The sequence below is a fragment of the Xenopus tropicalis genome, chromosome 8, assembly GCF_000004195.4.
Source record: "Xenopus tropicalis strain Nigerian chromosome 8, UCB_Xtro_10.0, whole genome shotgun sequence".
Taxonomy (NCBI): domain Eukaryota; kingdom Metazoa; phylum Chordata; class Amphibia; order Anura; family Pipidae; genus Xenopus; species Xenopus tropicalis.
The window spans coordinates 15,128,741-15,153,622 of NC_030684.2; the positions used below are offsets into that span (position 1 = coordinate 15,128,741).

At 43.1% G+C, this 24,882-nt stretch overlaps 1 protein-coding gene and 1 long non-coding RNA gene across 2 annotated transcripts; one reads left to right on the top strand and one right to left on the bottom strand.

The window, feature by feature from the left end:
* Positions 1 to 9,368: 9,368 nt before the first annotated feature.
* Positions 9,369 to 11,011, bottom strand: LOC108645378. The gene is made up of 2 exons (XR_004219988.1): positions 10,970 to 11,011; positions 9,369 to 9,444 (listed from the first exon to the last, which is right to left on the bottom strand). It is a non-coding gene; the product is annotated as an uncharacterized LOC108645378 (long non-coding RNA).
* Positions 11,012 to 15,050: 4,039 nt separating this feature from the next.
* On the top strand, positions 15,051 to 20,031 carry LOC116406968 (serine/threonine-protein kinase mig-15-like). Its single transcript, XM_031892194.1, has 12 exons — positions 15,051 to 15,073; positions 15,273 to 15,362; positions 15,780 to 15,815; positions 16,009 to 16,074; positions 16,261 to 16,317; positions 16,633 to 16,752; positions 16,995 to 17,099; positions 17,201 to 17,291; positions 17,390 to 17,508; positions 18,189 to 18,243; positions 18,636 to 18,717; positions 19,417 to 20,031. Exons 2-12 carry the CDS (start codon positions 15,282 to 15,284, stop codon positions 19,706 to 19,708), a joined length of 1,104 nt encoding a protein of 367 aa, XP_031748054.1. The 5' UTR covers positions 15,051 to 15,073; positions 15,273 to 15,281; the 3' UTR covers positions 19,709 to 20,031.
* The last annotated feature ends 4,851 nt before the right edge of the window (positions 20,032 to 24,882 follow it).

Here is a 24,882-nt window from a genome sequence, read left to right on the forward strand (position 1 = left end):
ATAAGAGACTGATATATTTATAGGAGAGGGGGATGGATAGAAAAATGAGTAATAAAAAGGAGCAAATAATGGAAAAACTATAGAAAATAAATAATGAAGCCCAATTGAAACATTACTTAGAATTGGCCATTCTACAACATACTAAAAGTTTAATGTAAAGGGGGAGCCTATGTGAAAAAAACACAAACAATTTGTTTTGTATTATTGTATAATTCTCCTAAAGTTGTGGCCCCCACCCCACCCTGGTTGCTCTTACCCCAGCCTTTCCGTGCAGCTCCGGGAGATGAGGTTCTGTTGATGTTCCGTGCATAGCTTGGCCCTTGCATCGTGGCCACAAACCTGTGTGCAGAAAGGACACCCCCATTCTTTTATATATATATACAGTGGTGTGAAAAACTATTTGCCCCCTTCCTGATTTCATATTCTTTTGCATGTTTGTCACACTTTAATGTTTCTGCTCATCAAAAACCGTTAACTATTAGTCAAAGATAACATAATTGAACACAAAATGCAGTTTTTAAATGAAGGTTTACGTTATTAAGGGAGAAAAAAAACTCCAAATCTACATGGCCCTCTGTGAAAAAGTGATTGCCCCCCTTGTTAAAAAATAACTTAACTGTGGTTTATCAATTTCAATTTTCAATTTCAATATCAATTTCTGTAGTCACCCCCAGGCCTGATTACTGCCACACCTGTTTCAATCAAGAAATCACTTAAATAGGAGCTACCTGACACAGAGAAGTAGACCAAAAGCACCTCAAAAGCTAGACATCATGCCAAGATCCAAAGAAATTCAGGAACAAATGAGAACAAAAGTAATTGAGATCTATCAGTCTGGTAAAGGTTATAAAGCCATTTCTAAAGCTTTGGGACTCCAGCGAACCACAGTGAGAGCCATTATCCACAAATGGCAAAAACATGGAACAGTGGTGAACCTTCCCAGGAGTGGCCGGCCGACCAAAATTACCCCAAGAGCGCAGAGACAACTCATCCGAGAGGCCAGAAAAGACCCAGGACAACATCTAAAGAACTGCAGGCCTCACTTGCCTCAATTAAGGTCAGTGTTCACGGACTCCACCATAAGAAAGAGACTGGGCAAAAACGGCCTGCATGGCAGATTTCCAAGGCGCAAACCACTTTTAAGCAAAAAGAACATTATGGCTCGTCTCAATTTTGCTAAAAAACATCTCAATGATTGCCAAGACTTTTGGGAAAATACCTTGTGGACTGACGAGACAAAAGTTGAACTTTTTGGAAGGTGCGTGTCCCGTTACATCTGGCGTAAAAGTAACACAGCATTTCAGAAAAAGAACATCATACCAACAGTAAAATATGGTGGTGGTAGTGTGATGGTCTGGGGTTGTTTTGCTGCTTCAGGACCTGGAAGGCTTGCTGTGATAGATGGAACCATGAATTCTACTGTCTACCAAAAAATTCTGAAGGAGAATGTCCGGCCATCTGTTTGTCAACTCAAGCTGAAGTGATCTTGGGTGCTGCAGCAGGACAATGACCCAAAACACACCAGCAAATCCACCTCTGAATGGCTGAAGAAAAACAAAATGAAGACTTTGGAGTGGCCTAGTCAAAGTCCTGACCTGAATCCTATTGAGATGTTGTGGCATGACCTTAAAAAGGTGGTTCATGCTAGAAAACCCTCAAATAAAGCTGAATTACAACAATTCTGCAAAGATGAGTGGGTCTAAATTCCTCCAGAGCGCTGTAAAAGACACGTTGCAAGTTATCGCAAAGGCTTGATTGCAGTTATTGCTGCTAAGGGTGGCCCAACCAGTTATTAGGTTCAGGGGGCAATTACTTTTTCACACAGGGCCATGTAGGTTTGGATTTTTTTCTCCCTAAATAATAAAAACCCTCATTTAAAAACTGCATTTTGTGTTTACTTGTGTTATCTTTGACTAATAGTTAAATGTGTTTGATGATCAGAAACATTTTGTGTGACAAACATGCAAAAGAATAAGAAATCAGGAAGGGGGCAAATAGTTTTTCACACCACTGTATATATATATATATATATATCCCAACCTTATTACCCCTGCCTTTTCAATAGGGACATAAAATCAATCATCCACCCCCCGACCCATATTGATGCTGGAACCCAGTGGTTTAAAGGGGCAGTTCACCATTAAGTTCAACTTTTAGTATGTTATAGAATGCCCAATTCTAAACAACTTTTCAATTGGTCTTCATTATTTGTTTTTCAGAGTTATTAAATGATTTGCCTTTTTCTTCTAACTCAGCTTTCAAATGGGGGGGGGGTCACTGACCCCTGAGCCCGGGGCCGGAACTAGGGGTAGGCAGAAGAGGCACCTAGGGGCAACAGTGGGTGGGCGCCAGGCAGGCACCTCTTCTTTCACTTACCCCTATTTCCATGCCCTTTACCCCCACCGTTCACCCACCTCCAGTGACTCCCGCAGCCCCACACATGGGAGGGGGGGATGGGCCAAGCCGGCTGGCTTGCCTAGGGTGCCCGGCTGGCTTGCCTAGGGTGCCCGGCTGGCTTGCCTAGGGTGCCCGGCTGGCTTGCCTAGGGTGCCCGGCTGGCTTGCCTTGGGTGCCCGGCTGACTTGCCTTGAGTGCCCGGGTGGCTTGCCTAGGGTGCCTGGATGGATTGGTCCGGCACTGCCTGAGGAAAAAAACTATTGCTCTGTGAATATAAAGTATTGTTACTTTATATTACTTATTTATATAGTCAGGCCCTCTCCTATTCATTTATCAGTCTTTCATTCAAACCACAACCCTGGTTGCTAAGGTAATTTGGATCCTAGCAACCAAACAGCTGCTGAAACGCCAAGCTGGAGAGCTGACTGGCAAAGCTGAAATAATTTTAAAAAAACTACAAATAAAAAAAAAATGAAGACCAATTGCAAATTGTCTCAAAGGTAAACAACCCTCAGTTAAAAGGAGCTGTTGGTGGGAGCAGATTCTGCTCATTGGGGGTGTTTGCTACAGAAACCCTACTATAGTTTATATAAATACCCCGCTGTGTAGCCCCGGGGGCAGCCATTCCTGCACTGGTACAGCTGGGGTGTTTGCTACAGAAACCCTACTATAGTTTATATAAATACCCCGCTGTGTAGCCCCGGGGGCAGCCGTTCCTGCACTGGTACAGCTGGGGTGTTTGCTACAGAAACCCTACTATAGTTTATATAAATACCCCGCTATGTAGCCCCGGGGGCAGCCATTCCTGCACTGGTACAGCTGGGGTGTTTGCTACAGAAACCCTACTATAGTTTATATAAATACCCCGCTGTGTAGCCCCGGGGGCAGCCAAACTATAGTAGGGTTTCTGTAGCAAACACCCCAGCTGTACCAGTGCAGGAATGGCTGCCCCCCTGGGGGCTACACAGCGGGGTATTTATATAAACTATAGTAGGAATTCTTAAGCAAACATGCAACTTTTATCAGAGCAGGGCAACAGGACATTATATTTAAATGCCCCAACCAGTAGCTCCGGGGCAACATGTTGCTCCCCAACCCCTTTGGTGTTGCTCTCAGTGCCCCCAAACCAGGGAGTTATTTTTGAATTCCTGACTTGGGGGCAAGTTTTGGTTGAATAAAAACAAGATTTCCTACCAAATAAAGCCCCTGTAAGCTGATAGGGTGCATAGAGGCTGCCTAATAGCCAATCACAGCCCTTATTTGGCTCCTCCATGAACTTTTATGGTGCTTGTGTTGCTCCCCAAGTCTTTTTACATTTGACTGTGGCTCCCGAGTAAGAAAGGCTGAGGACCCCTGATGTATATAGTCAACCAAACCGGGATCAGTGCTTTGCAAATGGTGGGGATTGAGGCTTAGGGCCCCCTAGGGCACAGCCCAAAGGCCATTAGGTTAACATTTAAACCAAGAGTAGCAGCGTTATAGGACAGCGAACCAACATGGCTGCGTAGAAAATCATTGCAGTCTGCAGCATGCATCCATAGAAATCCCTGCAAGACATGAAAGCAGTCCCACATTTTGGCCCTGTAACTTGGTTCAGAGCTGCAAACATTAGTCTCACTGAGCAAGCGGGTCCCCCCCCTCCCCACACTCACCAGGTCTTTACTGGTCCCCAGTCTCTGCAGCTGGTCCAGTGGCAGAAGATCCGCAGAGTCTTTGTGCACAAACTGCGTGGCTTGTTTGAGGCGTCTCTGCTGGTGCAGTATTGCTGAGCCCCTCAGATTCCTTCTCCCTCTTTGGGGAGTCCCTGTTCTGTGTGTCCTCCCAAGTCCCTGCATAGTGCAGGTTCAGGGTAATAAGCAGATCTCTATATGAGGTTCCGGGTAGGAAGCAGATCCCTATATGAGGTTCAGGGCAATAAGCAGATCCCTATATGAGGTTCCGGGTAGGAAGCAGATCTCTATATGAGGTTCAGAGTAAGAAGCAGATCCCTATATGAGGTTCCGGGCAATAAGCAGATCCCTATATGAGGTTCCGGTAGGAAGCAGATCTCTATATGAGGTTCCGGGTAGGAAGCAGATCTCTATATAAGGTTCAGAGTAAGAAGCAGATCTCTATATGAGGTTCAGGGCAATAAGCAGATCCCTATATGAGGTCCGGGTAGGAAGCAGATCTCTATATGAGGTTCCGGGTAGGAAGCAGATCTCTATATGAGGTTCAGGGCAATAAGCAGATCCCTATATGAGATTCAGGGCAATAAGCAGATCCCTATATGAGGTTCCGGGTAGGAAGCAGATCCCTATATGAGGTTCCGGGTAGGAAGCAGATCTCTATATGAGGTTCCGGGTAGGAAGCAGATCTCTATATATCTCTCTCTTTATAAATAGTGACTGTCTGTGGAACCTTACAGCCCCCCTGGCATTCCAGTACCCAGAGCACAAACAGCCCCCCCAGCCCAATAAATAGTGACTGTCTGTGGCACCTTACAGCCCCCCTGGCATTCCAGTACCAGAGGAACAAAAGCCCCCCCAGCCCAAGAAATAGTGAGTGTCTGTGGCACCTTACAGCCCCCCTGGCATTCCAACCTAGAGGCACAAACAGCCCCCCAGCCCAATAAATAGTGACTGTCTGTGGCACATTACAATTCCTTACCTTACAGCCCCCTGGCATTCCAGTACCCATTCTAACTGGGTTTATAGTTATGTGTAACTGTCACTGTGTGTGTCTGTTCCTTTCCCTTCTCTGCACTGCTGGTTCTGACTCCTGAACAACTCCCCAAATATCCATTCAGTCCTCATCTCTCAGTGAGAGGCTGCCGTTAGTAGTTATGTTACACTGTCACAGTGTCTGTCTCAGTCCTTTCCCTTTCTCCTGCACTGGCTTGGTTCTGACTCCTGATACAACTCCCGCCAATGATTCCATTACGATCCTCATGTCTTCACTGGGTTTTCTAGTGTATATGTAACTGTCAGCAGTGTCCGTCTGTCGTCCCTTTCCCCTTCTCTGCACTGCTGGTTCTGACTCCTGATACAAACTTCCCAATATCCATTCATTCCTCATTCTCACTGGGTTTATAGTTATATGTAACTGTCACAGTGTCCTGTCTTCCCTTTCCCTTCTCGCACTGCTGGTTCTGACTCCTGATACAACTCCCCAATATCCATTCATTCCTCATTCTCACTGGGTTTATAGTTATGTGTAACTGTCACTGTGTCTGTCCCTTTCCCTTCTCTGCACTGCTGGTTCTGACTCCTCATACAACTTTCCAATATCCATTCATTCCTCATTCTCACTGGGTTTATAGTTATGTGTAACTGTCACTGTGTCTGTCCGTCCCTTTCCCTTCTCTGCATTGCTGGTTCTGACTCCAAATACAACTTCCCAATATCAATTAATTCCTTATTCTCACTGGGTTTATAGTTATGTGTAACTGTCACAGTGTCTGTCTGTCCCTTTATGTTCTCTGCACTGCTGGTTCTGACTCCTGATAAAACTTCCCAATACCCATTCATTCCTCCTTCTCACTGGGTTTATAGTTATGTGTAACTGTCACTGTGTCTGTCTGTCCCTTTTCCTTCTCTGCACTGCTGGTTCTGACTCCTGATACAACTTCCCAATATCAATTCATTCCTCATTCTCACTGGGTTTATAGTTATGTGTAACTGTCACAGTGTCTGTCTGTCCCTTTCCCTTCTTTGCACTGCTGGTTCTGACTCCTGATACAACTTCCCAATATCAATTAATTCCTCATTCTCACTGGGTTTATAGTTAAGTGTAACTGTCACCGTGTCTCTCTGTCCCTTTATGTTCTCTGCACTGCTGGTTCTGACTCCTGATACAACTTCCCAATATCAATTCATTCCTCATTCTCACTGGGTTTATAGTTATGTGTAACTGTCACAGTGTCTGTCTGTCCCTTTCCCTTCTTTGCACTGCTGGTTCTGACTCCTGATACAACTCCCCAATTTCCATTCATTCCTCATTCTCACTGGGTTTATAGTTATGTGTAACTCTCACTGTGTCTGTCCCTTTCCCTTCTCTGCACTGCTGGTTCTGACTCCTGATACAACTTCCCAATATCAATTAATTCCTTTTTCTCACTGGGTTTATAGTTATGTGTAACTCTCACTGTTTCTGTCCCTTTAACTTCTCTGCACTGCTGGTTCTGACTCCTGACAAAATTTCCCAATACCCATTCATTCCTAATTCTCACTGGGTTTATAGTTATGTGTAACTGTCACTGTGTCTGTCTCTCACTTTCTCTTCTCTGCACTGCTGGTTCTGACTCCTGATACAACTCCCCAATATGCATTCATTCCTCATTCTCACTGGGTTTATAGTTACAGTATGTACTGCCCATCTAAGAGCAAACAAAGCCCATATAAACCTCACTCATCAAAAGGGTACACTTAGGGGTATATTTATCATGCTGTGTAAAAAGTGGAGTAAAACATCCCCGGTGATGTTGTTCATAGCAGCCAATCAGATGCTTTGATTTGGTTTTCTAGCTGTTGAAATCTAATTGCTTATTCGTTGCCCTGGGCTACATCACCGGTAATGCTTCTCTCCACTTTTTACACAGCATGATAACTATACCCCTTAACCTTTAACAGCAGCGCCTGCATTGTTATGTCAATGTGATGAGAGCTGCCTTCCCCCTAGGAAAGTGACAGTTGGTACAGTCCGTTGGTTGCCATTGTGGTGAGAGGTAAGTGTACATCTCCTCTGATAGATGTTTTGCCTAAAAACCCTTATTTTAGCTAAAAAAGAGGGGCAATAGTTGGGTGACTCCCCCCCCCCAGACTAGGGGATGTTGCTCCTGTCACTGGTTTTAGTGAATTTGGAGAATTTTCCACTAAAATGGGCTTGTTGTCCCCAGTACTGACAGGCTCCTAAGAGTTTTGCCCCTCTGCCCCCGGGTATCTGCCCTGCCCTTATGTACCAACCTGGGTACACAATAAGTACATACAATGTATATACTGCACATCTAAGGGCAAATAAAGCCCATAAAAATTTGTCATATGATGAGAGCTGCCTTCACTCTAGGAAAGTGACAGTTGGTAGAGTCCATTGGTTGCCATTGTGGGGAGAGGTAAGCAAGCATCTCTCCTGTAGTAGATGTTTTGCCTAAAAACCCTTATTTTAGCTAAAAAAGAGGGGCAATAGTTGGGTGACTCCCCCCCCCAGACTAGGGGATGTTGCTCCTGTCAACGATTTTAGTGAATTGGGAGAATTTTCCCCTAAAATGGGCTTTGCAGGCGCCTTTACTCCCAGCGCTGGTTGGGAGACACAGACCCAGGGTTGGGCAGTACTGACAGGCTGCTAAGAGTTTTGCCCCTCTGCCCCCGGGTATCTGCCCTGCCCTTATGTACCAACCTTAATGTGTAACTGAATGTACTTGCACTTACCATGGACACAGGGCCTGATTTACTATTTCTTACTATTGCAGGGGGTAAATCTAAATCAGTGCTTCTGAAATGATGGTGATGCCCCTTAGGGGAATGGTAGCAGCCAATTACTGATTGGTTGCTATTGGCAACTGCAACTTGCATTTAGGCACCTATGTTAGTAAATTAGCCCTAGTACCAATTTAACCCCCTAGGTACCACATGGAATCCCGGCCTGAGTGTCAGTAAGCGTGAGATTTGGGGGAACACTTTGAATGGGGCCCCTGATCCAATGTTGCACCTTAAAAGGGTAAATGCATTATCCGTGAAGCTGACTTGCCCTTTTTATTCCCGTCTCTATACAGATTGCTACAGTGTGTGACTGGTTAGCGACTTCGGCGCTTATCCACCTTTTTGGATATTTTTTTTCTGGTTTCTCCTCAGTTCACCTTTTCCACCCTTAGTGAACGAGCCTAGAGGAGAGCCAGCGCCTATTGAGGGGGCCGCTTAGGGTTCCCCGGCCCTGGGCCGGCCGGCCGGCCCCCCCGGTCCATCTTTTTTTCCAGCACCTGGAGCTCCATTTGAGAGGTAATGTAGCAAATCCAGTTTATGATTTCTCCTACAGCAAGTCTCGCCCGCATGAAAAAATAAATTGTACATAGAACACAGTATTGGGAAATGCTAAAGTGATGTCTTTCATTTTGTCTTCACAGAAACAACATGTTCAAGCGGCTGAAGTGCTGTTTCTCTTGCTTCGGCAAGGTAAGGGCTTCATCTCTTTCTGCTGTAACAGGACATATTTCATTCTGTGGGAAACTTCATGGAGGGGCAAATGGAAAGGGAACACCTAATCACATGACCTGATAGACTGCCCGCAGCTCAGACTAAGGGGCATATTTCATATTTGTGTCTTTTTTGCATTTTTTTTCTACTTCGACTAAACTCACTAACTGCGGATGTTACCATATTTATTTAAAAAAATCTATTTATTAAAAATGTGATCAAAGATCGAAACAACACGAATACCTAAAATTCATCATTTTAACATTTTTTAATGGGTCGCAAAGCTCAAAAAATTAAGACTGGAATAGTTGGAATGTTTCACTATGACACTTCCCAGTGACTTCTACAGGATCTCGCCAGCAAATGTACCGGCAATGTACTTGTAAATTTATAATAATTAGTCCTCCGGCCCCAGCCAACCTCCAATCGCCTCTGATCCACCCCGTCACCTCCAATTCCCTCCCCCAACTTGCCTCCCTACCCTGCACTGCTAGGTTCACTTGATGTGGGCGGGGATATCATTACTTCCGCCCCTATTTGCATCATGCCCCGTATCCTGGGTGCCGCCCCTTAGCAAACATGCCCCCACCCTGGCCGGTATTAGACATAACAAAAGGTGGAAAGCCTAATTGTGCCCCCAACTATCACTAGTGCTGATTCCGCTTTAGTGTAGGGGATACACAGTGTCATACTTGTGTTTGCACCAAATCCCTCATGTGTCACTCAATACTCACTCCTCCATTTATTGCATTATAGTTTTCCTATTTGTGCATTTATTTTCTCTGATAAAACTTTTTTTCTTCATTACAGAGGAAACGAAAGCGGGCAGATAATCCCACCCCTGAATCTGCCATGGTAAGAACTGGGCAACATCATTTTCCTATGAATCAAAAACAAAACAAGAAGTAATCACACAAGGTTGAGTGTAAAAATATCTCTTACCCACAGTTGTGGTGGGTCCAGGTGCTCATGCCCCAGACCTCTCAGCATAGGGAGCCATCATGGGAAAATCAAAAATAGAAAGGGCAGGCATTCCGGATTTTTTCAACAAAGTTGAGAAATGCAGCAACAAAAGTAGTTTACATTAAAAATGTATAAATTTTATTGGATCCATATGTAAAAACAAGAAGCCTTACGCGTTTCGTACCAAGAGCACATGGAACACCATTTCCTACCTACTTGTGTTATCAAAGCCGTGTTATTTCCTTGCCTATAGATTTCTATGCTAAATAACCTTGATGCACTATGTACATAGGGGCCAATTTACAGGTATGGGACCCATTATCCAGAATGCTCGGGACCTGGGGTTTTCCGGATAAGGGGTCTTTCCGTAATTCGGATCTCCTACCTAAAGTTGGCTAAAAACATTATTTAAACGGTAATTAAACCCAATAGAATTGTTTTACCTCCAATAAGGAATAAATATATCTTAGTTGGGATCAAGTACAGGTACTGTTTATTATTACAGAGAAAAGGGAATCATTTAACCATTAAATAAACCCAATAGGGCTGTTCTGCCCCCAATAAGGGGTAATTATATCTTAGTTGGGATCAAGTACAGGTACTGTTTTATTATTACAGAGAAAAGGGAATCATTTAACCATTAAATAAACCCAATAGGGCTGTTCTGCCCCAATAAGGGGTAATTATATCTTAGTTGGGATCAAGTACAAGGTTTTGTTTAATTATTAGAGAGAAAAAGGAAATATTTTTTTAAAATGTGAATTATTTGATTAAAATGGAGTCTATGTGAGATGGCCTTTCCGTAATTCGGAACTTTCTGGATAATGGGTTTCCGGATAAGGGGTCCAATACCTGTATTAAAGTTATCCAAGGAAAATTCAAGATTTTTTTTTTTAAAAACCATAAACGTATAAAACTTTATATGACTTTTTTTGACTGGCAAAAAGTGCGCCAGGTTTAAGCTGGTACCATCATTTGGACCTGGCAACGCCGTTTGCCACGTGAGTAATAAATAATTCAATAATAAAACACCTGTCCCTGAATATTAAATATAACTGATTTTAACTTCTTTCTAAAAAGCTCAGTTAATTTGATAACTTGACTTTTATCTCTTTACCAGGAACAACCAGAAATCCCTGGCAAAAACACCTGCCAAGTAAGTAGTAAAAAATATACATGAAATGGTTTGGTTTTTGGTAGTTTAGTGAATTTGTATTGTACCGGGTCTTTTTTAGATACTAAACTACAGAGTTATAGTAAACTGATCAGGTAACTTTATTTCTCTTAGGAGGAGAATACAGAGCCAGACTTGAAGCCGGCGATAGAGAACTGCCGGGTAAGCGTAAGAGGGGAGGAGAGTAGGGGCAAATGAAAATCACCCTATATTTTATACAAGACTGTATATTAGCTTCTTTATTACAACGAGCACATTTTTCTCTTACCTTTTCTTTAATCAGGAGACTCCAGAAATCCTGGACATGAAGATCTGTCAGGTAAGAAAAAATAATAGGGTCACAACAGAGAAAGACATTTTAGATTCACTTTGGGGGGGCAATTTGTTAGGTACCGACAACCAGCGTTGGTGAGTCTGTCCCTCCTCCTTATTATGCCCTGTGTTACACAGCAACATACACCTTCTATTTCTCATATATTTATATCAAATAACACTTTCCCAACTTTGCTTTACTTTCAGCCTTGAGAAATATTTTTACAATCTTTATTTCTGTCTTAAACAGGATGAAGAAGTGACTGGGCAGGAGAGCCCCGACACCGGCCCCTGCCACTCACAGGTAAGCAGAAAATAACACATGAATGAAAAAGATGCATTTTTATCATCTTCTCTGCTGATCTGAGGTTTTCTTTCTTAACCAGGAACCCTTGGAAGAGCAGGAGGACCCTCCAATCAACACCTGCGAGGTACGGGGGCCTAAATGTTTGCAGGAGTCCCAATGTGTTTTTATTTGAGCTACAGGGTTCATGAATAATATCTGTAAAGGATAATATTCATATTTACCTAACAGGGAACCTTATCTACTAACATAGTGTAACTGAGGCTAACTTGCCCAAATGCAGTTGCCCATACCAACCAGTCAGCATCTGTTACTTAGCGGACTTCTATCTTGTATAAATAAGACAATGAAAAAAATATGATTGGCTGCTATGATTACATCCACTCCTACAATGTAACTCATAGGCTACTGCCGGGAGGGGAGAGTAGGGGCAAATAAATATCACCCTATATTTTATGCAAGACTGTATATTAACTTCTTAAAAAAGAAAAATACAATGTGCAACATCTTTCTCTTACTTTTTTTTAATCAGGAGACTCCAGAAATCCTCACAATGGACATCTGTCAGGTAAGGAAAAATAATAGGGTCACAATAGAGAAAAACATTTTAGAATTCACTTTGGGGTGGCAATTTGTTAGGCACCGCCTACTTCCCAAACTTTTGCTTGGAAAAGCTATAATGCACAAACTGATACCATTTATTAAATGTACTTGCATTTTACTGTCTTTTAACCAGGATTGTGAAGAACCAGCTGAGGCGAGCAGCTACAAGGTAATAACCAATGAGAGAAAAAGACACTGATCATAATTCATTATATAATTATAGTAATAAAATTGATTTATTTGATTATATTCTCTACTGAATTGAGTTGATCTTATACAATGATGTTTTCTTGTTTGACTAGGAACCCTTGGAAAGCTGTGAGGAACCTCAGCTAGAGACCTTTGAGGTAAGCAGCAATGAATTGTATTTTGAATGATCATTTTGCCCTCAATATAACATTATAGCTTTTTAAACCTATTTGGGCCCCTACATCTCCCAAACTCCTATATAGGCCCCATTCCACCCATGCCTAAATGTTAGTTGTTTCTTAACAGAAAGGCCAGAACCAAATGTAACAACCATCCACCCCACTACGTAGCTCTGATTTATGGGTAATGCAAATGTAGACGTTTGGGTGTTGCATTTCTTCTTTAATTGTGGGTACAGTTCATTTATTAATATATATTAACTCCCCCAGATACCTCAGGAATATGGCACTAACACCTGCCAGCCTGAACTCTTTGAAAGGGAAATAAATACTCAAACTAATGATACACCAGGAGAATAGTCGCCCGGGATAAAACTCGCTTTACTGCAGGCGACTTAATCTCCCCTCCCACCGGCTAAAGTGCAAATCGCTGGTGGGAAAACACACACGGCGCGGTTACTTTGCCAAGTAGCCTGAAGTTGCCCCTTGAGAAAACGTTGGGCTATTTGGGAAAGTAGCTGTGCCACATGTTTCCCACCCGCAATTTGCACATTAGCCAGCGGGAGGGGCACAAGGGCTGGTTTGTCACCCACGGTAGCCAAGATTTATCACAGGTGACAAAACATCCTGTGTGTTATTACCCTAAAGCCTTTAATACGGTTTGAGCTAAAGGTTTCAGTGCACTTTTTTATTATAGCCTTAATTATATTTTCTGAAATGCATTTTGTTGCAAGATTAATGAATGAAAAAGATGCATTTTTATCATCTTCTCTGCTGATCTGAGGTTTTCTTTCTTAACCAGGAACCCTTGGAAGAGCAGGAGGACCCTCCAATCAACACCTGCGAGGTACGGGGGCCTAAATGTTTGCAGGGGTCCCAATGTGTTTTTATTTGAGCTACAGGGTTCATGAATAATATCTGTAAAGGATAATAATCACATTTACCTAACAGGGAACCTTATCTACTAACATAGTGTAACTGAGGCTAACTTGCCCAAATGCAGTTGCCCATACCAACCAGTCAGCATCTGTTACTTAGTGGTCTTCTATCTTGTATAAATTAGAAAATGAAAAAAACATGATTGGCTGCTATGATTACATCCACTCATATAATGTAACTCATAGGCTACTGCCGGGGAGAGTAGGGGCAAATAAAAATCACCCTATATTTTATGTAAGACTGTATATTAGCTTCTTTATTACAACGTGCAACATCTTTCTCTTACCTTTTCTTTATTAAGGAGACTCCAGAAATCCTGGACACGGAGAACTGTCAGGTAAGAAAAAATAATAGGGTCACAATAGAGAAAGACATTTTAGATTCACTTTGGGGGGGCAATTTGTTAGGCACCGACGACTTCAGCGTTGGTGAGTCTGTCCCTCCTCCTTATTATGCCCTGTGTTACACAGCAACATACTCCTTCTATTTCTCATATAATTATATCAAATAAGACTTTCCCTTCAGCCTTGAGAATTTGTTTTACAATCTTATTTTTCTGTCTTAAAAAGGATGAAGAAGTGATTGAGCAGGAGAGCCCCGACACCGGCCCCTGCCACTCACAGGTAAGCAGAAAATAACACATGAATGAAAAAGATGCATTTTTATCATCTTCTCTGCTGATCTGAGGTTTTCCTTCTTAACCAGGAACCCTTGGAAGAGCAGGAGGACCCTCCCATCAACACCTGTGAGGTACGGGGGCCAAAAAGTTTGCAGGGGTCCCAATGTGTTTTTATTTGAGCTACAGGGTTCATGAATAATATCTGTAAAGGATAATAATCACATTTACCTAACAGGGAACCTTATCTACTAACATAGTGTAACTGAGGCTAACTTGCCCAAATGCAGTTGCCCATACCAACCAGTCAGCATCTGTTACTTAGCGGTCTTCTATCTTGTATAAATTAGAAAATGAAAAAACTATGATTGGCTGCTATGATTACATACCACTCATACAATGTAACTCATAGGCTACTGCCAGGGAGGGGAGAGTAGGGGCAAATAAAAATCCCCCTATATTTTATGTAAGACTGTATATTAGCTTCTTTATTACAACGTGAAACATCTTTCTCTTACCTTTTCTTTATTAAGGAGACTCCAGGAATCCTGGAACCGGACATCTGCCAGGTAAGAAAAAATAATAGGGTCACAATAGAGAAAGACATTTTAGATTCACTTTGGGGGGGCAATTTGTTAACACAGGCTGGGAATCCGACCCCATGTCCCTAAATACTTGATGTGCCGGCGCCCCGAGCCATTGCGCTGCCTTGGGTTTAGGCAAACAGAGTGGATTTTGGTGGGAAACTCCTGAGTATAGCTCCAGCCAACACAATGGCTCCAGGTGCAGGCACAGCAATAAGCTTTTTGGGGTACAGGGGGAAGATATTCAGTCTGAGTTTAATCTCAGGCCGAGAATCCACCACATCTGCCATTCACCCTATACAAGTAAATAAGCACCACTGTGTCGGGCTCATTTACAGCCTCAAGTTGTGGTTGAGCAAAAAATGGTGCAGTTATTGCTTAAACTGATACCATTTATTAAATGTACTTGCATTTTTCTGTCTTTTATCCAGGATTGTGAAGAACCAGCTGAGGCGAGCAGCTACAAGGTAATAACCAATGAGAAGAAAAAGACACTGATCATAATTCATTATATAATTAAAGTAATTGAACAGATTTATTTGATCATATTCTCTACTGAATTGAGTTGATCTTATACAATGATGTTTTCTTCTTTAACTAGGAACCCTTGGAAAGCTGTGAGGAACCTCAGCTAGAGACCATTGAGGTAAGCAGCAATGAATTAAATACCAAACAAAAAAAGCCACTTTGAGTTGGCAATTTAAGCCCCTCAGACTAACACTAACATTGGGGGGGTTAGGTTCTGCAGAGTTTGCAGCCACCAATCAAATGCACAAGTAAGGGAGCAGGGAGCCACTGGGGCTCTGTACTTACTAATGTTGCCAAACTGTATTTATATTTCCCAGGAGTCACCGATGGAAACTGGCCCCGACACCGGCCAAACGGAGAGCTCAGCAACAAAACTGAGTGAGAAGAAGGTGGAGGAGATTAAGGAGGTTTGAGCTGAATTTAATACTTTTCTCTCAATATATCATTAAACCATTTTAAACCTATTCGGGCCCCGTGCAGGCCCCCTATCCCACCACATCATACAAACTCTTATGTAGGCCCCATTCCACTCTTACCTGAATGTTAAATGCACAAGTGCTCAGTGGGGCAGTTGGTCACCACTTTTTGCCTCCGTTACAGCCTCTCAGACCTTCCACATCTCTCTTTGCCCTTCTAGAACATGCAGACTAAAGCAAAGATCCAGGCTTCACTATACATAGTCCTGCAATCAGAGGATTTTTTCTCCGTTAGCTGGGGATTTACTTTAAGAATGAATGAATCCTTTCCTTGTTCTACAAAATATAATGTTAGCAGTTGAGCAAAATGAGTTGCTCTGATTAAACCCTTTTTTTTCTCTTCCTCAGGAGGATAACATCACCCCACTCTCGGAGAAATACCCAGTAAGTAGCTGTAAAGCTGTATTTTGCCACAACATTCACAGTTTGGCTTCCATTTTCCAGCCCAAAGCCTTCCACCCTGTTTCACAAGTTCCTCCTATACCTTCTGTGCTTCTCACATGTTACAAAGGTTATTTGTCCAGCTGAATAATATTAGTTTGATTATCACATTTTCAAATACAATGTTATTTTTCAGGAGCCCGGGAGGTATTTGAAGCTAGGGGAGCCAATCGGGCAGGACCCCAACGGAGTCGTCTACATTGTAAGATATTTTATTCAGTGTTAAAATGAGTCACTTTGTGTCATGCTTTTGGGTAATTCTGTCCATTGGTTGTGCTCTCTACAGCTTTGTTCTTTCCATATTTACATGCTACTGTATAGCTTTTTGCTTTCCCATAGCGTTCCGTTAGTAATGATCACTGAGCTTCTTTCCCTACTTTTGTAACAGGGATGGCACCAAAGAAAACAACGGGAAGTGGCCATAATTATAATTCAACATCAGAAGGTAATGTGTCTTCATGATTACTCTAATTAGATACTAATTAGTCTTTTGTTATACCTACATTATGGTTATCAGTAGAAAGAGAACTTGCTATCCAAATACAGTCAGTGAAATACCCTGGCCCCTAATAACTATGTAACAGTAAAATAACAAATGCAGTTTGATATAAAAGAACACAAGGGGTCTCGGTCATATTATACAATACTCAAGTAGGGATATTACAAAGCTGTCATTTTTCATAACGACAAGTTAGGTTGGGGTGTTTGAAACTGTTATTGTATCCATTTTATTTACCTTGTTTCTTTTGTTTGAAACTAGAAGCAACAGGAGATCAAGAAAGAAGTCGAAATCCTGCAAATTGTATCTGGCCACCGGAACATCGTCGACTTCTATGGGGCCTTTTATCATAAGGCCTCATCGAAACATGGAGGACTATGGGTAAGGAAGTTTTGATTCAGAGAGGTTACACATTTATGCAGCAAACATGCCAATTGTAACTGATCTAATACACAAGCTAGCATTTTGGATCCATACATGATCCAGTTTGGTAAGAAAGAGTCAGATTTAGCTGATACTGCAGTCCCCCCAAGACTTAAAGCCACAAAGCCTTTTCCTCGGGTTCCCAATAAAATTGTAGGTAACTAAAATAGTTGGCCAAATATTCTTTCTTTATCTTCTAGATTGCTACAGAGCTTTGTACCGGTGCGACTGTAGAAGAGCTAATTGCCACCAAAAGGACCTTAGGCGAAAGATGGATCGCCTATATTTGCAAGAATGTGATAACGGTAGGTCACCTGTTAAACTCCTTCCTGCTATTCTCATATTTCTAATTAATCAAAGAGTACAAAATATTTATATACTTACTTTTGCTTTCTTGATTTCTCAGGGCCTTAACCATCTGGAAGAGAAGAATATAATCCATCATGACATCAAGCCCGAACACATTGTCATCTCCTCATCCGGAGAGGTGAAGATCGGTAAGCGACACAAGGATATTTTTTTCTCCGTGGTGTTTACTGCTGGCTTGTATTTCTAACTAAACATTAACATTCCTGCTTTTGTCATACAATTTTAGGCGAGTTTTGCTTTGCGACCATCGGAGGAAGGAGCGCCAGCACTTTGGGGACCATGGCATACATGGCTCCGGAAGTACTGGCTCATTTTGCCCAAAACAGCGGCGAATATGACCATAAGGTATTGTCATGTCTTCTCTCTCTTTTTAGCTTAGAGTTAGGGGCATATTTAGCAAAATGTGAGATTACACAGAAAAACTCACTTTCTATTCATTCCTATGGGATTTTTAGAAGCCAATTTATCAATGAATGAAAGTTAGAACTCACCATTTGATAAATACACTTCTAAAAATCCCATAGAAAGGAATAGAACGTGGGCGAGTTTTATATATTAAGCTTTAAACTATGTCACTTACACAGGGTGAACTGCGTGTAAATGTTCCACTCGCTTTACTTACCCCTCTCATAACAGAGAATCCAGAGCCGTAATGTGGTTTCTGTGATACGAGAATCTGAAATGAGAGAGTGAAATGCATTTTAAGTGCAGGACACAAGAATAATAGAAACCAACTCCATTAGACTGCTTATGCTTTATGGGGATGTCACACTCCATGTAACACTCAAGACTCTCAGTTTGGGGTATTTGGGGACATTTTCTAGACATAAAAGTCACAGCAATTCACTACTGGATTATAGGCTTCTAATGGATTTGTTATTGTGCAAGCCAAATAGAATCACTATCAGGGTGTGGGTGGATAGGTATCAGAAGTATCCAAATCATCTGCAACTGCAATTATTTTCATGTACTCTGTGTATAATCTTCTCTAATACTCGTCTTTTCCCCCATATTGTAATATCCAGGCTGACATCTGGTCACTAGGGATTGCAGCCATTCAAATGGCGGAAGGACATCTCCGTAAGTAAACCCTAGAGTGTGTGTGTGTGTGTGTGTGTACTGTACTGCATGTAGAACTGTTAGTAGAATGGGCAGGGGGCATTTATGTGTCACGCCGTAACATAGAGTATTATTAAATATAAAAATCAAAGGGGGTGATATACTAGCATTTTAATTTGCTGTGTTTCCATAATACACAATTTTTTGAGGTAAAGAAACTGGAATTTTTTCAGAATTTGACTTTTCAAACTTGAAAATGTACCCATTTAATAAGAATTTAAAACAGAAATGTAAATTGGTAACTAAAACCTGGCAAGTACCTTTCTAGTGTAAAAATGTCAATTTAAGTAAATCGCCCCCAAATGTTGTATTCATCAGTCATCATGTTTTTGTGTTGTATCTTTACATCCCAGCATTCAGAAGACTTCCCAAGCAGAAGCTGATCCAGCGAATAACAACTGGTCCAGTTCCATCATTACCATCAAGGGGCAATTGGTGAGTCCCTTTCACTAGAATAGCAAAAGGCAGCAAGAGGGTAGAATAGGCAGTTAGGTGGGGAGGGTGGGGAAATGGAAAGCGTGTAAGAAGGTGTGTGAATGAGTCAGGAAAGGTGGAGAAATGGGCAAGGTAGACTTTATGGTGAGGGGGACATTGGGATATGACATAAAGTAAGGATGGGGAAGGGATAAATGGGAAATAAGTGAGGGCAGGTAAATGCTGTGAGATGCCATAGGCAGTGGCTATTTATTGGGCTGGGGGGCTGTTTTGGCCTCTGTGGATATGAAATGCCAGGGCCTATTTTGTATCCCAGTCCGGGCTGAAATAAGGGTGAAGGTGATGCGTAATATGTGTAGCTCTATGCGCAAACGCAGACTCTCGTGCTGAGCTTGAGCTCTTGGGGCCGGTATCTGGCAGCCAATACAAGCCGGGCTAAGATATAGGCAAAACCAGAGAGACAGTAATTTGGTCACAGGTAAATGTACCCTTATAATTCAGGGTTCATAAGTAAGTGCAATAGCCCCCCATTTCAGGCAGAGCAGTGGAACCCTTAGAAGGGAAGGGGCTCACCCCCTATTGCTGCCTGTGCTGTGATTGGGTTGGGTACAGAGCGGCAGGATCAGGGAGTCGTCACACTGTGAACTCTGGGAAATGTAACACAAACAATTATCATTTTACCACCGTTTTTTTTTCCAGGAGTGACGAGTTCCGCTTCTTCATCAGCGAGTGCCTGCAGAGAGACCCAGGCAGGAGACCATCTGCAAGGCAGCTCCTCACGCACCCTTTCATTGCCGAGCTCCGGGGTGAAAGGGGGGTGCAGAGGAATATCGCCCAACACCTGCACAGAGGTAGGGGAACTGCTCATTCTCATTATAGTTCATGTGATGCACAGACTGTAATCATTTACTGTTCCCATTCCTACAATATTCTCCTGCTTTCCTACATACAATATCATTCTATAACTAAAGCCACCAAGAATAAAGACTAAGATTGGATTAGGGCAGAGCTCACTAAACTGGGCTAAATCTACAGGAGAGACAAACATCTGAGAGGGGAGAACATGTTATTATTAGACAGTTGTAGTTGGCCTTTAAATTAGCAGCAAAAGGGAACGTGATATAAAACATGCATATAAATGCAAAGAGTAACAAGGAACAAATTGCAGAATTATTATATACTCACCTACTCCATGGATAACACTGAACAATCTCTCCTTAGGAACGAGGCACTGAAACGAGAACAACGAGGCAGCCATCGGGGGAGGGTCGGGGGCATAAATAGGGGGCCTAATTACCATCCTTGGGCCCCCACAAACATCTTTAACATCGTGGTCCCGATGGCAGCCCTCCATGTTCTCTTCATCAGGGAAACAGCATCTTCTAATATCTAGTAGAATTAAGTCTAAAACAACTGGACTTTTCTGAGTTTTTCTTGAAAACGTTTCACCACTCATCCGAGTGGCTTCTTCAGTTCAAATGACTGGTAGGGAATTCCCCGGTATTTAAACTCTTGATGGTAGTAGAGTCACAGACATCCAATCACAATGGTTCCATTGAACTTGTTCAGTTAGGTGTTAGCTGAAACTGACAGGTGTAAGAAGGTATGATCCAATCACAATGGTACCAAGATTCTCATTGATGAAGGTGTTAATCCTTCAAAGTACATGACTGGAAGTGTGAACTGTTGTGAAACTGCCGGGGTAAGGATGTCAACGCGCCATTGTATGTTGGTGACAAGCGGTGTCTCAGGCCCCCTCCTCTGTTCAGGGATGGTTTTTCCAGGTTGGCATAAATGGCCTCTTTCACACCTCTTTCAAACCATCTGTCCTCTCGGTCCAAAATATGCACGTTACTGTCCTCAAAAGAGTGACCTTTTTCTTTGAGGTGTAGATAGACCGCTGAGTCTTGTCCTGAGGAGTTTGCCCGCCTATGTTGGGCCATTCTCTTACAGAGAGGTTGTTTTGTCTCCCCAATGTATAAGTCTGAGCACTCTTCACTACACTGGACAGCATAGACCACATTACTTTTCATGTGCTTGGGTGTTGGGTCTTTCGGGTGCACCAGCTTCTGTCTCAGGGTGTTGCTGGGTTTGAAAAACACAGGAATGCGATGTTTGTTGAAAATTCTCCTAAGTTTTTCTGATGTTCCAGCAACATATGGAATGACTATGTTGTTTCGCCTGCTGTGTTCCTCCCTTCTGTTTGTAGGTCTGGTCTTTCTGTTGGTCTTTGATTTGGTTTTGATGAAGGCCCAGTCTGGGTACCCACAAGTTTTCAGAGCTCCTTTTAGATGTTTATATTCTTTCTCCTTGGCCTCTGCATTGGATGCCACAGTTTCAGCCCGATGATGTAGAGTCCTAATTACACCCAGTTTATGTTCCAAAGGGTGGTGGGAATCACCACCCACACAGACCAGTACTTGCTGTTTGATTCCCACCACCCTTTGGAACATAAACTGGGTGTAATTAGGACTTTACATCATCGGGCTGAAACTGTGGCATCCAATGCAGAGGCCAAGGAGAAAGAATATAAACATCTAAAAGGAGCTCTGAAAACTTGTGGGTACCCAGACTGGGCCTTCATCAAAACCAAATCAAAGACCAACAGAAAGACCAGACCTACAAACAGAAGGGAGGAACACAGCAGGCGAAACAACATAGTCATTCCATATGTTGCTGGAACATCAGAAAAACTTAGGAGAATTTTCAACAAACATCGCATTCCTGTGTTTTTCAAACCCAGCAACACCCTGAGACAGAAGCTGGTGCACCCGAAAGACCCAACACCCAAGCACATGAAAAGTAATGTGGTCTATGCTGTCCAGTGTAGTGAAGAGTGCTCAGACTTATACATTGGGGAGACAAAACAACCTCTCTGTAAGAGAATGGCCCAACATAGGCGGGCAAACTCCTCAGGACAAGACTCAGCGGTCTATCTACACCTCAAAGAAAAAGGTCACTCTTTTGAGGACAGTAACGTGCATATTTTGGACCGAGAGGACAGATGGTTTGAAAGAGGTGTGAAAGAGGCCATTTATGCCAACCTGGAAAAACCATCCCTGAACAGAGGAGGGGGCCTGAGACACCGCTTGTCACCAACATACAATGGCGCGTTGACATCCTTACCCCGGCAGTTTCACAACAGTTCACACTTCCAGTCATGTACTTTGAAGGATTAACACCTTCATCAATGAGAATCTTGGTACCATTGTGATTGGATCATACCTTCTTACACCTGTCAGTTTCAGCTAACACCTAACTGAACAAGTTCAATGGAACCATTGTGATTGGATGTCTGTGACTCTACTACCATCAAGAGTTTAAATACCGGGGAATTCCCTACCAGTCATTTGAACTGAAGAAGCCACTCGGATGAGTGGTGAAACGTTTTCAAGAAAAACTCAGAAAAGTCCAGTTGTTTTAGACTTAATTCTACTAGATACTGTATATCATGACCTGGATGAATGAGAATCTTCATAGACAGCATCTTCTAACAACTGCACATGTAAGTTATCGTCTTGTGGGTTAGGGTGGGATGTGGGTTATGGTATTGCGAGTAAGGAGTGGGTTAATGTTTGTGGGTTAGGGTGGGATGTGGGTTATGGTATTGCGAGTAAGGAGTGGGTTAATGTTTGTGGGTTAGGGTGGGATGTGGGTTATGGTATTGCGGGTAAGGAGTGGGTTAGTGTTTGTGGGTGAGGGTGGGATGTGGGTAATGGTATTGCGGGTCAGGAGTGGGCTAGTGTTTGTGGGTGAGGGTGGGATGTGGGTTATGGTATTGCGGGTCAGGAGTGGGTTAGTGTTTGTGGGTTATAGTGGGATGTGGGTTATGGTTATTTGCGGGTCAGGAGTGGGTTAATGTTTGTGGGTTAGGGTGGGATGTGGGTTATGGTATTGCGGGTCAGGAGTGGGTTAATGTTTGTGGGTTAGGGTGGGATGTGGGTTATGGTATTGCGGGTAAGGAGTGGGTTTGTGTTTGTGGTTACAGTGGGATGTGGGTTAGGTATTGCGGGACAGGAGTGGGTTAGTGTTTGTGGGTTACAGTGGGATGTGGGTTATGGTATTGCGGGACAGGAGTGGGTTAGTGTTTGTGGGTTACAGTGGGATGTGGGTTAGGGTATTGTGGGACAGGAGTGGGTTAGTGTTTGGGGGTTACAGTGGGATGTGGGTTATGGAATTGCGGGTCATGGTCACAGTAAAGGAACAAATTGCAGAATTATTATATACTCACCTACTCCATGGATAACACTGAACAATCTCTCCTTAGGAACGAAGCACTGAAACATCAACAACGAGGCAGCCATCGGGGGAGGGTCGGGGGCATAAATAGGGGCCTAATTACCATCCTTGGGCCCCCACAAACATCTTTAACATCGTGGTCCCGATGGCAGCCCTCCATGTTCTCTTCATCACGGATATCAGAATCTTCTAACAACTGCAGGAGTGGGTTAATGTCTTGTGGGTTAGGGTGGGATGTGGGTTATAATATTTGGGGTCAGGAGTGGGTTAATGTTTGTGGGTTACAGTGGGATGTGGGTTATGGTATTGCGGGACAGGAGTGGGTTAATGTTTGTGGGTTACAGTGGGATGTGGGTTATGGTATTGCGGGACAGGAGTGGGTTAATGTTTGTGGGTTACAGTGGGATGTGGGTTAGGGTATTGCGGGACAGGAGTGGGTTAGTGTTTGTGGGTTACAGTGGGATGTGGGTTATGGTATTGCGGGACAGGAGTGGGTTAATGTCTTGTGGGTTACAGTGGGATGTGGGTTATGGTATTGCGGGACAGGAGTGGGTTAGTGTTTGTGGGTTACAGTGGGATGTGGGTTATGGTATTGCGGGACAGGAGTGGGTTAGTGTTTGTGGGTTACAGTGGGATGTGGGTTAGGGTATTGCGGGACAGGAGTGGGTTAGTGTTTGTGGGTTACAGTGGGATGTGGGTTAGGTTATTATGGGTCAGGAGTGGGTTAATGTCATGTGGGTTAGGGTGGGATGTGGGTTATGGTATTGCGGGTCAGGAGTGGGTTAGTGTTTGTGGGTTAGAGTGGGATGTGGGTTATGGTATTGTGGGATCAGGAGTGGGTTAATATATATATATATTTTTTTATAACAATTCTTTTATTGAGTGTAAATGTACATAGTTTGCAGTATATTGTTTCCATTGTCATTTACTTGTTGTACAGAAAGTAAATAAAGTAAATAACAACATAACAATAATAACATTGCAGTGCCTTCTTTGCAGATACCGATGCTATTTGCCATTCAAGCTGTGTTTCTGGTTACTAGCCTGCCCTTCAGGGCCTTAGTGAGATATTGGGGTTACACTGTTACCTTGTGTCTGGGTGTGTAGGTTATTCAAGGGGGGGATATGGGGGGTACTTCCCTGACCTGCATATCTTAGGGGGGTTCTGCGTCTATCCATGGTGACCATATTTTATCAAATTTTTGAGGGCACCCTCTCCTTATGTACGTTAGCTTGTATAGGGGTATAGCTTTGTTGATCATGGATTCCCATGCTGCTACTCTAGGGCCATTGAGTGGGTTAATATTTTGTGGGTGAGGGTGGGATGTGGGTTATGGTATTGCGGGACAGGAGTGGATTAGTGTTTGTGGGTTACAGTGGGATGTGGGTTATGGTATTGCGGGAAAGGAGTGGGTTAATATTTGTGGGTTACAGTGGGATGTGGGTTAGGGTATTGCGGGACAGGAGTGGGTTAGTGTTTGTGGGTTACAGTGGGATGTGAGTTAGGGTATTGTGGATCAGGAGTGGGTTACAGTGGGATGTGGGATATGGTATTGCGGGTTGGGTTAATGTTTGTGGGTTACAGTGGGATGTGGGATATGGTATTGCGGGACAGGAGTGGGTTAGTGTTTGTGGGTTACAGTGGGATGTGGGTTATGGTATTGCGGGACAGGATGGGTTAGTGTTTGTGGGTTACAGTGGGATGTGGGTTAGGGTATTATGGTCAGGAGTGGGTTAATGTTTTGTGGGTTAGGGTGGGATGTGGGTTATGGTATTGCGGGTCAGGAGTGGATTAGTGTTTGTGGGTTACAGTGGGACGTGGGTTAGGGTATTGCGGGTCAGAAGTGGGTTAGTGTTTGTGGGTTACAGTGGGAGGTGGGTTAGGGTATTGCGGGACAGGAGTGGGTTAGTGTTTGTGGGTTACAG